This window comes from Sesamum indicum, linkage group LG5 (genome assembly GCF_026168435.1).
Source record: "Sesamum indicum cultivar Baizhima isolate 11 linkage group LG5, ASM2616843v1, whole genome shotgun sequence".
In the NCBI taxonomy this organism is placed as follows: Eukaryota; Viridiplantae; Streptophyta; class Magnoliopsida; order Lamiales; family Pedaliaceae; genus Sesamum; species Sesamum indicum.
Window position 1 is genome coordinate 17014659 of NC_142661.1, and position 14265 is coordinate 17028923.

Sequence of the window (14265 nt, forward strand, 5' to 3'; positions counted from 1 at the left end):
AACAAGAGTGAATTGACGAGAAAGAAAGAGGATAAACGAGAGCGAGGGTTTGTTTGCGGGGAACAATAGTCTTATGATTTATATTTAGTTGCAAATTCTTGATATTTCACTAATATATATGGTTTCTTTTGCTAGAAAACTGGAGGCTAATTTGTACTTATAATGCACTTCACAGTGAGACACTGTAAGGTTTTGACAAACCTCAAATGTAATAATTGTAAAATTTAATAAAGATATATTTGTAATGAGAAGAAATTTTAACCCATATAAATGTAAATTTACCCAAAAAATTATGTGGCTGGTCCGATACTAAACCCACACGCAGTATCCAAAATGTGGCATAATTAACCTACCTACTCACTTAATTAAGCAATCCATAGACCTGTCTCAATTAATGTTAAGTCCCCCATAATCAAACATCCACCTAACCCAAAATTTTATCTCGGATCGGATTTGATCAGACTTATACCGATTATATAACAAGTATAATATACTCATTGTGTGATAAGTATACAGTTCAAGTAAAGTGACTATCATATGTTAAGCATATCATATTTACTGTGCGATCCGTTTGGATAAAAACTTTTCTCACCTAACAAATCCCTGGTCTCCACATTAAACCTATGAAACCCTCAGAAAATTCTTGTATGAATCAAGTTTGGTCGTATCAAATCAATCACAAAGCAAGTGTGATACACTTATTATGTGATTGATCACTTTTTTCAAAATGTACATCAACCACACAGCAATAGTTTTAATGATTTTTTCACATTTGGCCGAGGCAGATCCGGTCCCGAAATCGAGATAAACCTACTCTTCAATAATATACCAAATATCCTAATACATTGATTCTTTTCCTGAACACAAATACGTATTAGGGCTATATATAGTTACACTTACAGCAGTAATTAATACACCCACAGACAGACAACTACGTGCATATACAAACCTTAGACAGAAATTGAGATCAATGTAAAGATCATACGTAGTACTACTACTAAGATTAATCGTCAAGAAGGTTTATCAGATAAAGCGCGTTGCTGGTAACACGAGCTACGTTCATGATCTTCCGATGTACGTCCGATCGGATTTCGCCGTCCATCTCCTTGAATCCGTCGAGGCAGGTGTCCTCGTTGGACAAGGCGGCGCTGACCCACGTCTCCGCATTGCTCATCTGCCACCTGAAGTCGGCGTCATGGCGGAGGTGTTGCAGTGCCGCTAGCGTCTTGCTCAGCTCCTCCACGGAGTCGCCCATTTGCTCCACGCAGTCGCTGAGTGCTCCCTGTTCCCTCCGGCCGCTGCCCTTTTTATGGGAGAGGAAGTCCGAGGCCTTGCGGACGCGAGCGAGGCTGACCTTGACGGCCAACTGGGCCAGTTCGCGGAGGGTGGCGGCTGCGCCGCCGTGGGAGGAGAGGGTCCGGACGCAGATTGCAGGGTAGGTGGCGTGGAGGCAGGATCTGTGGACTAGGTCGTGTTTTTGGGCATTCGCTCGAGTTGGAGTTGGATGTGGAAGTAGAGGAGAGAGAAGGAGAAGGAAGAGAGAGAAAAGTAAGGTCCTTAACATCTTCCTTTTAGGTTAGCTTCTTCAATGGGTTTGTTGGTAGTGCAGCCGTTCGCGACGGCGGGCCTCGGCGGTGGCGCCCTGTCTGAAATACCGGGCGTTTAGGGCAGTGCGTCAGAGTATGTGAGTAAGAGAGACAAGGGGAGGAAAGTGTAGCGTGGATGTTTTTATAGGGTTGTTGGTCATGTTAATTTCTATAATTACATTTCACCTGTACGCTGCAACAAAATTTACTGTTAGATTATAATTTTGTCCATTATAAACTAAAATTATGGTAATAATTATTATTTATTATAATATAATAATATTCAATATGTGGTTGTTAATTTCAATAATAATTTAGTATGATTATTTATTTTTAATTATGCAATTGACCATGATTAAACATTACATTTCTTCTAGTGATATATGTATAAAAATCCAAATTATTTTAATACATATTTTTTAATAAATTATTCACATTATATTGATGTGGAAATTCCCCTTTTACCCTCCTAAAAAAGTTCAAAATGGCTTATGTTTAGGAGAGTCCACGTCTCTTTAAACTAGTTTAGATCGAGTAACTCAATCTGATTCAAATCTAGACCCTATATCGATGGATCCGTGGCATCATTCAAGGAATCCCCAATACCCTCCGTACATCAATGGGAACCGACAAATAGTCCTGAAAATTCAGGTACGCATTTATTCTCCTCTTAGCTATTAGCTCCGGTCATAAAAATCAGTGCATCCTCAAATTATTATATATATATAAATAAAATATAAAATACAACATGAGTTTATAATGAAGTATAGAGCACACTGGTTTCAAACGTTTTACTTCAATATTACACTTTTTTAGGGTCACATTTGTGTTACATGTACGTACATTTAATGCCAACAAAATAGTTGAATCCATAAATGCGACTTACCTATAAATGTATAATGTGGCACATTACGTCCATTTGAGACTTAGATATTTTATTTTGAATCTTTGATGATACAATCGTTAAAAAGAGGAGCAATAACAACGCAAATTCTCGTGTTGAATTGCAAATATTATTACGTTGTGTATTTTTGTGGACATTAATGATGTGTATTGACACCTCAAACTCTAGATGAGAATGGAATTCTATGGTTACGTAATTACACTTTTAGTCCAATAATTGATTTATTTTTAATTTTGATCCTACATTAAGGTTTTGAACCTCCTCCAATGAACATGAACAAGTCTATAACTATGTACAACAACCATTTGGTGTACTCATTAATGTACCCTTAATTAACAACCTTTTTTCTTTATTAATTTGATGCAAATTCATGTTAGAAAATATTATGGATCACTAAAACGTGCTCTTTATTTTTAAAAATTAAAGTATATGTTGATCATTTAATTACTCAATGTATTTCACATCGAGGAGATTTTAATTTGGTTGGTTTTGGCCAGATCTGAACCAATTATATAACAGATGTGATACGCTTATTGTGTGATTGATATACAATTTAAGGGAAGTAATCAATCACATAACAAATATATCACATGACTTGTTGTCTAATTGGTTTGATTCCTTTAAATCTAATTCGGATAAGAATTTTTCAATAAGTGAGTGATTGTGGGCTTGTGGGAGAAACTTTAAACAAAACAATTAATTAATTTTCAAGAATCTGCTTTTTCAGCCCAAATGAAATGGACTAGGGACTTTTCATGACACTTCTTTCGACTTATTTCATTACGAAAATTCAATAATGGGCTTCTAACTTTGTGCCCATCATCTATATATGTGTATTAATATAAAAACAAAACGGCTTCATACTCATAAATGACTGTTAATAATGTATTAACTTATATATTTATAATATTATTTTTTGTATATTTTAAAATATATAAAAAAAGTATTCATTATATGCACGTAAAAACAATGTGACACAACGTCTAGTGGACTAATAATGCAACTTTGTTTGAGGTCTTTAGTTCCTGACTTATTCCAATTTTAATTATTTAGAATAAATTAGATTCAAATGTATAAATTCAAAATCGAGACCGAAAACAGGGGGCAAGTATTATATCCAAAATGGCTTATATCTATGTCTGATGCCCTACGAGCCAACACGTCTGCAGCTTAAATAATTAAATATTTTCAAGAGAAAAACAAACCACAAGATATATAAATGCTGTTTATATATATGTATGGGAATAAGCAAGAATTTTTAAATAATTTAAACTTTTGTTCAAGTGATGAAATTAAAACATTGATTATTGAAATATAAGGGAGAAATCTACTAATGCTATCTGATTTGAATTCCATATCTAACCAATAATAATTTATAGGGTCATTACATTAATAGTTTTTGCCATTAGGCTAACTTATACAGATATTTTTTATGGTTTGTAATTTTACAGCGGCACTTCTTGAAAAGTGTTAGTATAATATTTTTCAAAAAGTGTTTATGTAAGTTTCGTTTTTAAATAAGAATTATGTCGTTGTAATTATAATTATAATTTTAGAGGATGTCATTGTAATTTTATAAAAAATACAAAATATTTATGTATTTTGATTTATTATAAAAAAAATATTAATAAAAATTTCTTGTCAAAATTTATATGATACAAATTCACATGAATATATTATGGAACCCCAAAACAATCAACTGGAAATTTTTACAAGGGAAGAGGAGACAAATGGGATTTTAGTATTCAACGTATGTTGTCAAAAAAGACAACACAAATATACTCTAAAAAGACCAAAAAAAATATGCATATATATATTTACAATTTTCTAAATACACATTAACCCCTTATATTATTTCCTACAACCACTACCGCACACCTACCACTTGAAGGCGCCACCCCCGGTGGCGGCTCTCCGCCTACGGCCACCCCACAACCGGACCACACTTCCGTCGAGAGCCGCCAAATCCTGGCACCTGTACCACCCCATGTCTCCCATCCTCACCACTGTCGTTCTCTCCCAAACATCGTCGCACCACCACCCTATTTTCCCACTCATCGTCACCGCCGCCCCACCACCATTGCAGCCACCGTCGTCTTCATCCTCATAACTTCCCCTGAAAATATCCTCGTTATAACACAGGCTGAACTTCACCTTCGAACTACCTTCCCGCTCCGCTACGCCACACCACGTCGTCGCCCCAGCTGATAATAAATGCTTGGTTTCACCAGGAGTTGAAGCTGAAGCTGAAGCATGCCCAACCTTCTCCTCCGACGTCGATACAGCATCCTGGATGCTGCCACGTGGCTCCGGCGTCGACACGAGCGGCGATGACAAAGCCCTGATCCTCCAGAAGCTGAGGGCCGCCGTTATAACGGCTACCCAGGTCCATACACTGTTGACGGCCGTCAAGAATCCGCATCTCAAATAGTCGAAAGCAAGGGCTTCAAATGGGGAATGGTTCAATGCACTCATTTCCATCTCTCTCTTTCTCTCTCTCTCTAACTGGGTTTGTTTGCTTTCTCTCTCTAGAAACCAGAGTGTGGAGGTGGTACTATATGGAGGAGAGAGGGGAATCTGGGCCGTAGGATGGGATAGTGCGAAGCGGATCCGAGAGTAGATGCCGAATATATAGAAAGGAGATGCGATTTGCCAAGGTAGATCCGGTGCTTTATACCCGGATGTTTTGGGTCCAGTGGGTCATGGGACACGTGTAAGGTAGTTACTGGTTGTTGCATCCACGCGGGCAACAATCTCCCCACAGCGACCATTAGGTTTAGGGTTCATTGTCGTCTTACATAACAAATTTATTTTTTTATTTTGTAGTATAAGATAGGGATTATAATATTTACACCTAGGGGTGTGCAAACGGGTTAATCGAATTGAATTTTTTATTAATCAAAAATTCAGTTTGGGGTTTTCTAAAAACCAAAATTAAAAATCGAGCAGATTCGATTTTTTTAGTTTAAAAACTGAAAAAACTGTTTTTTTTAAAATAATATATTTTGATATTTTAAATAAAAATTGTGATATTTAAAAAGAATCCAATAAATACAAGAATTCATATATTTTTTAACTTAGACATTTTATCAAACACCTTCAAAACAAAATTGTAAGTCAAAATTTTGAAATTTTTTTGTTTGTAAAAGAGCAAAACCAGAAAACCTACATGTCGTTGTCGCCCGTCCTGTCTTTTTTTTTTCTTCTTCCTCTCTCAGTCGTCACCGGTCGCGGAAGAGTCAATTCTCTTTCTTTTCTTTCTTTTCTTTCTCTGTTGGTAACTTAATTGCTCTGTTTCTCAGTCTCACTTCTCTTCTCTCATAACTTAGTCAATGACTCTGACTCAATTCTATTCTATTTTTATTTATATATTTATATATATTCTATAATTAATATAATATTAATAATATAATATGAATATATTATATATAAATATAAATAATCATATGATATTAATATGTGTAAAAATATATTTTATTTATTGTATTATTTAACATTTCAGTTTTTCGGTTCGGTTCGGTTCGTTCACCGAAACGGTTACCAAAAATCGAACCGAAAAACCGAAGTTAAAAAAAAAAAAAAACCGATGACCAAACCGAAAATTTTGATTCGGTTTTCGATCTGGTCCGATTCGGCCAATTTAACAGTAATCTGCACACCCCTATTTACACCCATGCTCTATAATTTATTTATACAAATAATTTTTATTTTTATTTTTTACATAATTACAGATTTTATCTCTATCAACTAAAAAATAAGAAAAATTTGTTCAATAAAGGTAATGTTTTCAAAAATGTATGTATACTTTTTTAAAAAATAGAGATAATTTATATAAATGATATCTATATTTTCAATAGGAATATGTGTGTTATCAAAAGGTAGGAGTAATTTATAAAAATAAATTATAGGTCAAAAAGTATAAATATAATGATTCCTGATATTAAATAAATTATTTTTCATAATAATTCTTATACTTTATGGATATATTCTGATTATAATTAAAACGAGAAAGAAAAATAATTAATACAACGTTATTCAATAGGAAAAAAATTACATCTATACTTTTTGAATTATAGTTTATTTATAAAATTATTTATATTTTTTAAAAAATTATGTATACATTCATATTTAAAAAATGTCAACATCATTTATACAAACCATCCCTATTTGTTAAAAACCTGCATATACACCCAATTACATTATTACATAAATTACTTCTATTTTTTTACTTCCAGTGATGAAATCTATAATCACATAAAAAATAAAAATAATTCATGTAAATAAATATTTTTCAGTTTTTTGCTTAGACGGTGTTTGGCTAATCTTATAAGCTCCTCAAAATATCTTATAAGATGTTTGGAAGCTTATAAGCTCCAATAAAGTGTTTGACAATTTTTTTTTAAAAAAAACTTATAAAATCTCAAAATAAAATATTTTCGATCTTATAAATTCTTTAAAAAAAAGTTAAACTTCCCACCTCTTTTTTTTAAGATCTTATAAACTATATAACATTAATATATCATAAAATAAAAATATCCCCATTTATACATTCACACATTCTCTCTTACACTCAGAAACACGCACAATAAGGCGTGAAATTATTTTATGCAGTTAGATTATCTCATTAAGCCCAACATTGTCGCCAACATCAAGAAATATTTTACCAATTATATATAAGTCAATTAAAATAAATATAGATACTCATTCAATTTTTTTTTTTTTACTAATATCAACAAATTTGGTGAATTTGACTAAAGACGCAATCTATTAATTTGTTAGGTAGAAACAATCTATTGAATTTCTTTATATTTTTCTTTACCCTGCTATTTTTTTATATTTGAAAATGCCCTTCCCTTCCTCATTAATAGTTACCCAAATATCTAGCAGACTAGTTTGGTAATTTCACAAATAAATAGATAATACATTAATATTTTTCCACCAATTTTTTTCTACTTATAACTAATACGTTCAGAATACTCCCAACTTTTACATCTTAATCTGTACTTATCCACCTTTTCTAAAATCAAACACTATTGAAATAAGCTTAAATTCTTTAAAGGGACAATTACACTTTTGGTCCCTATACTTTGCCCCAAATTGATTTTGGCCCCTAATTTTTTCAAGGGATAATTTTGGTCCCTAATCATAATCTTTACAAATTGTTATTTTTTGGACTGACTGTGTTAGACAACACAATCGTGTTCTCCAACTTCATTAGTTTTAACCCTAATTTGAATGATTGAACAAGAAAAACGTAATAATTTGTAAAAATTAAGAATTAAAATTATGCTTCAAAAAAATTAGGAACCAAAATCAATTTCAACAAAGTATATGGATCAAAAATGTAATTTACCCATTTTTTACAAACACCCCCTGTGATATTATTTGGGTAGTATGTCAACTGCGTAGAGACCCTGCAACCATAGATGCAAATTATGATTAGGTAGAGGAAAAGAATTTGAATAAGATATTAAACCTATAAAGAATAAATATATATTTTTGATATTATAAATTGGTATCCACAATCAAACAAAATAAATATAAATAATTCAATTTTGATGACGAGTACTTAATATAAATCATGATTTTAATTATAATTAAAATATTTATTATAATTTTTAATTATGACTAATATTTTAACGTTGTTTGCAAAAACAACTACTAATAATCATTGTTGAATCATAATTTATACGTATTCTGTCAATCAAAATAATCACTCCCGTTCTTTATTATCATCTGTAAATGTCACTCACAAGTCGTATTAGGTTGTCTGACTTTGGGCACAATTTCAAATGTTGAATAGTTGGTTGACTTTAGACCACAAGTCAAGAACGTTTAGATTGAAGTCAAGGGTCAAAATTAAAATGATGCAAATTAAATTACATTATTCCTTCTGTCCTAAGAATTACATAACCTCTCTCTCCTAAGAATTCTCTCTCTAGATTTAATTATTCACCTAGTGTGTTATTGTGTTGAGGTTAGAATTCCTGTTTCATCCGTTAATTAAAATTACAACCACGACACATATGATTTTAATTCTGACTTACTAAGTATGCATATTTAAATAATTAATTAATATAAATACCCATCGCAGAATTTATCTCTTTGAATTGAAAGAATTGTCCAACAGACATTTTAATATTTTAAAAAAAGAAGCATCTAAGATCCTTTCGTCTTGTTGTGTTCTTCACCCGAACATTCAACTCGCACTTGATGTGTTGGGATTGAAAGAAAACCAAATTAAGTGTTAGTTGAATATTTGAATTTTTTGATTAATAAATTAGGACAAAAACAATAGTAGCCACCAAAATATAAAAATCAGTGGCAAATTGCGCGATTTAAAATCACAATATAGTGGTAGTTAAATACTTATTTTTTAAAATATTAAGGTGCAATTTCAACTTGTTTTTTCTTGTTTTTTTTATGTTTAAGGAAATTTTTTGGTCAGTTCAATTTTCACAGGAGACGGCTCGAAATTATATCCAGAACTAGGATTAATTACATACAAAATTAAATAATTAATTAATTTTAGGTTGTACGTCAAAGTTACTAACCTTCCTAGGGGCGATCATATTTTGTTGTTAGGCTAATTTTGAAAAATTCTTTCATAATTTAATTTGTATTGTTAACATCATGTGTATATTTGGGTTTTTTTTTCTTTTTCTTTTTCCCTTTCCATTTGAAAATTAGTAGAATAATCTGGAAATTCAAAAAAACACACAGACATCTTATATATATATATATATATAATTAACTGGGTAATTATAATTTTAAATATTTGCATTTGTTTTCCTTTGAATTTCATGTTATTTTGTTGGATGCTCACTTTTCCATATATTATTCCTTCATATCCAAATGCCTAATTTGATTTATTCGTTCTAAATTAAGCTGTATACATCAGAACAATTAATTGGCTTAATCTTTAATTATGTAATTAATTTTTCTCTCATGAGAGAATCAAATTCCTACTTTAATTGAATTTGTATTAAATTAAGAAAAATGCTATGTCTTTAATTTCAAGTTAATTAGTCCTCAAGTCTTTGGAGAATTTCCGAGTTTTGCCTAAAATTAGTAATTATTTTTACAGGTAAAAAACAATAGAACATCCGGCAAAACCCTAATTTATTAATTTTTAGTTTTAATTTGATTTTTAAATATTAATCAAATTGTTGCAAGAGCATGATTGAACTTCCACAGAAGCTCAATTATTAGCAAACCCCAAATTTTTGTTCCAATTCACAAAATTAAGGTTAATTTGATTAATTTTTTTTTTTTTTAGGAATAATATGAATTTCTATGCTCCATACCTTCCAAGTCCATGGCCATAATTATTGAAAAATCATAAAAAAAATAGAAATTTTTTAAAAATAAAATAGTTCGAATTAAGTTTATTGGAATATGGAGCTTAATTCAACCATACAATTTTCTAACATGATTACCCTAAAGAAACCCACATCCAAGTCTTTGTAACATGACTCACAAGTTCTCATTTCCCATGCACTTCATCTATAAATACAGGAAAGTCCCCCCCTTCCCCCTTCCCCCCTCCCATGCGTCATCGCAAACACAAAACTCAAACACATAATTCCACTAATTAAAACAAATTAATCATGGCTGCGCAGTCCAAGATTGGCATCATCGGCGGCGGCATCAGCGGCATTGCGGCCGCGAAGCAGCTGCGGAAGTACGAGCCGGTGGTGTTCGAGGCTACCGACTCCATCGGAGGAGTGTGGAAGCACTGTTCTTACAGGTCGACGAGGCTGCAAACCCCTCGATGCGACTACGAGTTCTCGGATTTCCCTTGGGCGCAGAGGGACAACAATTCCTGCAGTTTCCCTTCTTACAAGGAAGTATTGGAGTATTTGCATTCGTATGCGACACACTTCGATGTCCTGAAACTCGTGAGGTTCAACTCCAAGGTGGTGGAAATACGTTTTGTAGGGGAGTTGGAGAAGTCGGGTGAGTACGGAAGCTTGTTGCGTGGCCACCCAGTTTGGGAAGTCGGAGTTCAGACCACTCAATCTGAAACAATTCAGGTTAATCTAAGTAAAATTCTTACACAAAATCGGTTTGGCAAGTATGATATATCTGGTACGTGATTAATCACTTTTTTTAAACTGTACACCGACAAGAGTATTATACTTAGCATATAATTAATTTAGGTATGGCCAATCCTATCCAAATTAGAATTTCTTGTTAATATAATTGTTTTTCTTAATAATTTCAAATGGTTCTTGTTTTTTTTTTTCATTGAATTTATTGTCCATACGTATTGATGATTATTGGGACGTAAATGATATTAAAGACGAATAATTTTTTTCATTCAGAAAAAAAAAATCAAATTAGTTATGTTAAGATATTAATATTAAATAATTATTCTTTCTAAATTTAAAATTTTTAGATAGGTCGTCGCTTAACATCCTGTCATAGTCAGAGTAGTCCTGGGTTCCAATCTTATTAACACTCATTTATAAAAGAAAGATTCTGCATGTGTGGGTGGAGGAAATGTTGTAAGGCATGCACGTAAAAATATATATATATATATATATATATATGTTTAAATAATTTATATCGGGCACCGATCGTTTAATATGTTATCAGAAAAATAATTGAGATTATAAAGTTTGAAATCTTCTCTTGATTTTTTGAAATTCAAATAACCGTTTTTACTTCATTAAAATGGAAGTTGTTACATTATAGTAGATAATTTTCATCAATTCTTGCATTAAAAAACAAAAAAAATACTTCACCAATTAAGTTTTAGTTTTAATTTGATTTTTAACTTTAATTTCAAAGACTGATTTTATTTTATTATGGTGAAGTGGTATGGATTCGAATTTCTGGTGATATGTACCGGAAAATATGGGGATATTCCCGTGATACCTAAATTCCCAGACAACAAATGCCCCCAAGTATTTCAAGGGAAAGTAGTGCACACTCTTGATTATTGCAAGCTCGACCAAGAGGAATCCATCCGGTTGCTAAAAGGCAACAAGGTTCTCATAGTTGGCTACAAGAAATCTGCTATCGATTTGGCCGTCGAATGTGCTGAAGCTAACCAAGGTACCTACCTAATTTACGACTCTCAATTAATTTCCCATTTACATATTTATATGTCCACGTCCAGACAGCCACACACTATATAACTAGAGAAACTTCAATTTGTGTTCTAGTGTGTGTTTTCAAGATTATGTGAACACAAGACTTCGATTTGTTGTATCTTTCTTCAGTGAGAATTGCATTTTTTGTTTTGTATTAGGGTTAATATACTTTTCGTCCCATTAATTATGGGATTCTCGTTAGTGGTCTCATTCCTCAGTTTTAGTCATTTTATTGTATTCCTTTAGTATTTTGATAGAAAAAGCCACGTGTCGTTATCCAGAAGGACGAAGAGTTAACGATCATGTGCTCTGTAATTAATTTTCATCAAATAACTAAAGGATTCTGACGAAATAACTAAAAATGAGAATTATTGTAATTTATGGTACCATTGAACGAAAAGCTACTGGCCCAAGATATGGTATCAAAAGTGATATTTTTCAGATTTCTCGATGTGTATATAAAGTAGTTGGTGAATTCAAACATGGATCGTGAAGTATTATACTTTTCCCTACATCCCATGATCGTATGAGTTCAACTTATGAATGATCATGTAATGGGGTGTCTGGACCGTGGTTGCAGGAGCGGATGGGCAAGCGTGCACGATGGTCGTAAGAACATTGCACTGGACAGTTCCACATTATTCAGTTTGGGGTTTGCCCTTTTCCATGTTCTATTCAACTAGGGCATCCCAGTTCCTACATCAAAGACCTAATCAGGGATTCCTCAGGACACTCCTCTGCCACATGCTCTCTCCCATGGTCAGCCTCTACATTTTAGGGTTTTCTTTTTCAATTTTCATCCAAAACACAAACAAATTCATGTTTGATTTTAATAGGGGAACTACATTTTGATTTAGTCCCACACAATAGAGAGTGTTTGCATTTTTGGACCAACAGATTACGGATTTAGCGTATTTGGTCCAATAGGCTAAAAATTATAGTATTTAGGACCAAAAATCCTATATTAATTTTTTATCTTATGGGACCAAATGTGCCACAATTTTTATCCTATGGGACCAAAAATACTATAATATATCATATGGAATCAAATGTGCAAAGATCGTAAACTGCGGGATCAGAAGAGCTTACAAGCTCCGAACATCTCAATTTTCAACTTTATAATTAGCTCGTTTCCTAAAAACTTAGAAAAACACTTAATAATATCTTATAAGATGTTTTAAAAAGTTAGCTCACGAGAACCAAACATGCTCTAAAGCAAGTCTTTTTGCGTTGTTTTAACAGAGAAGAACAATATCGAAGGTGATCGAGTGGTACTTAACATGGAAGCTTCCACTGGAGAAGTACGGTCTGAAACCTGATCACCCTTTCGAAGAAGACTACGCGTCGTGTCAGATGGCAATCTTGCCTGAAAATTTCTTCACAGAAGCCGACAAAGGGAAGATAGGTTTCAAAAGATTAGGTTGTTCCAAGTGGTGGTTTTGGGAGGGAGGGATTGAGTTGGAGGATGGCAGCAGATTGGATGCTGACGTTGTGGTTCTTGCTACTGGTTTTGATGGCAAACACAAGCTCAAAGCTATAGTTCCAGACCCTTTTCGTAGCCTACTCGAGCTTCCTTCTGGCATGATGCCCTTGTACAGGTAATTAATGTAACTTTAAAACTCGATTTGTACAGGACCAAAAATGCCACTCTATTTAAGTCGTAGGACTAAAATTGAATTTATTTATGTTCTTTAAAGTGGGTGGATGCTTTTACCTTATATATAAGTAGTGAGCAGGCACGCTGCATCCGATACGCGCGCTCTCTTAATTTGTTGTTTGATTGCAGGGGCACAATCAACCCTATGATTCCTAACACGGCATTTGTGGGTTACATCGAGAGCGTTTCAAATCTGCACACAGCTGAAATACGGTGCAAATGGCTGTCGAGGTTAGTAGACGGCAAATTCAAGCTCCCGAGCGTCGAGAAAATGATGGATCAAATAGGGAAAGAGATGGACATAATGAGGAAGGCCTCAAGATTTTACAAACGGAGCTGCATTTCCACCTTCAGCATAAACCACAGTGATGAAATTTGTGAGGAGATGGGTCGTTAGTACTTTTAGTTCTATAAATTATAAATGACTAAAATAAATACATTTTTTGTTTAGAACTTCAAACAAATATGTAAACACCAATATATATATATATAGACTGTATAAAAAAGAAATTTATTTATGATATACACACAGGAACGGCGTGTCATAACAACTAATATATATATATATATATATATATTATCATTTCCTATACTACACATCACTATGACTTAAAAATCGTATTAAACCAATACTAATTTTTTATAGTTTGAGAAAATAAATATCAAAATTTAAATTGTGACCATGATTAATCAGCATTTGCTATGAAAAAACTTTATAGTCAAAATATTTGCCATAATTGTAGCAGTAGTAAATGTTTTGACTTTACTTGTAAAAACAACGGCTAATAGCCATTGTGTAATTGTGATTAATTAGTAACCACCACGATATTTTACTTTCAACTATAATAATTAATCATAGTTAAAAATCTTATTTCTTTTAGTGCAATGAGGCCTAACTTAATTGATAAAGTTGTTGGCCCAATAATTATAAAATTATGTGTTTAAATCTTATCAACGTGTGGTTTATGTTTTAACTTAATAGTAGTTATATTTATTAATAATAGTAGTTAATTAAAT

General features: G+C 32.7%; 3 protein-coding genes across 3 annotated transcripts; 1 reads left to right on the top strand and 2 right to left on the bottom strand.

Moving 5' to 3' along the window:
* Positions 1–799: 799 nt before the first annotated feature.
* On the bottom strand, positions 800–1710 carry LOC105161954 (pectinesterase inhibitor 3). Its single transcript, XM_011079836.3, has one exon. The coding sequence runs from the start codon at positions 1562–1564 to the stop codon at positions 1004–1006; it is 561 nt and encodes a 186-aa protein (XP_011078138.1). The 5' UTR covers positions 1565–1710; the 3' UTR covers positions 800–1003.
* Positions 1711–4212: 2502 nt separating this feature from the next.
* On the bottom strand, positions 4213–5350 carry LOC105162007 (uncharacterized). Its single transcript, XM_011079906.2, has one exon. It carries the CDS (start codon positions 4969–4971, stop codon positions 4369–4371), a length of 603 nt encoding a protein of 200 aa, XP_011078208.2. The 5' UTR covers positions 4972–5350; the 3' UTR covers positions 4213–4368.
* Positions 5351–10045: 4695 nt separating this feature from the next.
* LOC105162008 (putative flavin-containing monooxygenase 1) lies at positions 10046–13740 on the top strand. Its single transcript, XM_020693893.2, has 5 exons — positions 10046–10526; positions 11313–11553; positions 12172–12350; positions 12834–13189; positions 13378–13740. Exons 1-5 carry the CDS (start codon positions 10101–10103, stop codon positions 13643–13645), a joined length of 1470 nt encoding a protein of 489 aa, XP_020549552.2. The 5' UTR covers positions 10046–10100; the 3' UTR covers positions 13646–13740.
* Positions 13741–14265: the final 525 nt, after the last annotated feature.

Coding starts and splice junctions, on each gene's coding strand:
- LOC105161954 (XM_011079836.3), bottom strand. CDS start 1,564: ATGTTAAGGACCTTACTTTTCTCTCTCTTCCTTCTCCTTCTCTCTCCT.
- LOC105162008 (XM_020693893.2), top strand. CDS start 10,101: ATGGCTGCGCAGTCCAAGATTGGCATCATCGGCGGCGGCATCAGCGGC. Junction 10,527..11,312: donor CTCAATCTGAAACAATTCAG/GTTAATCTAAGT, acceptor ATTATGGTGAAG/TGGTATGGATTCGAATTTCT. Junction 11,554..12,171: donor ATGTGCTGAAGCTAACCAAG/GTACCTACCTAA, acceptor CCGTGGTTGCAG/GAGCGGATGGGCAAGCGTGC.
- LOC105162007 (XM_011079906.2), bottom strand. CDS start 4,971: ATGGAAATGAGTGCATTGAACCATTCCCCATTTGAAGCCCTTGCTTTC.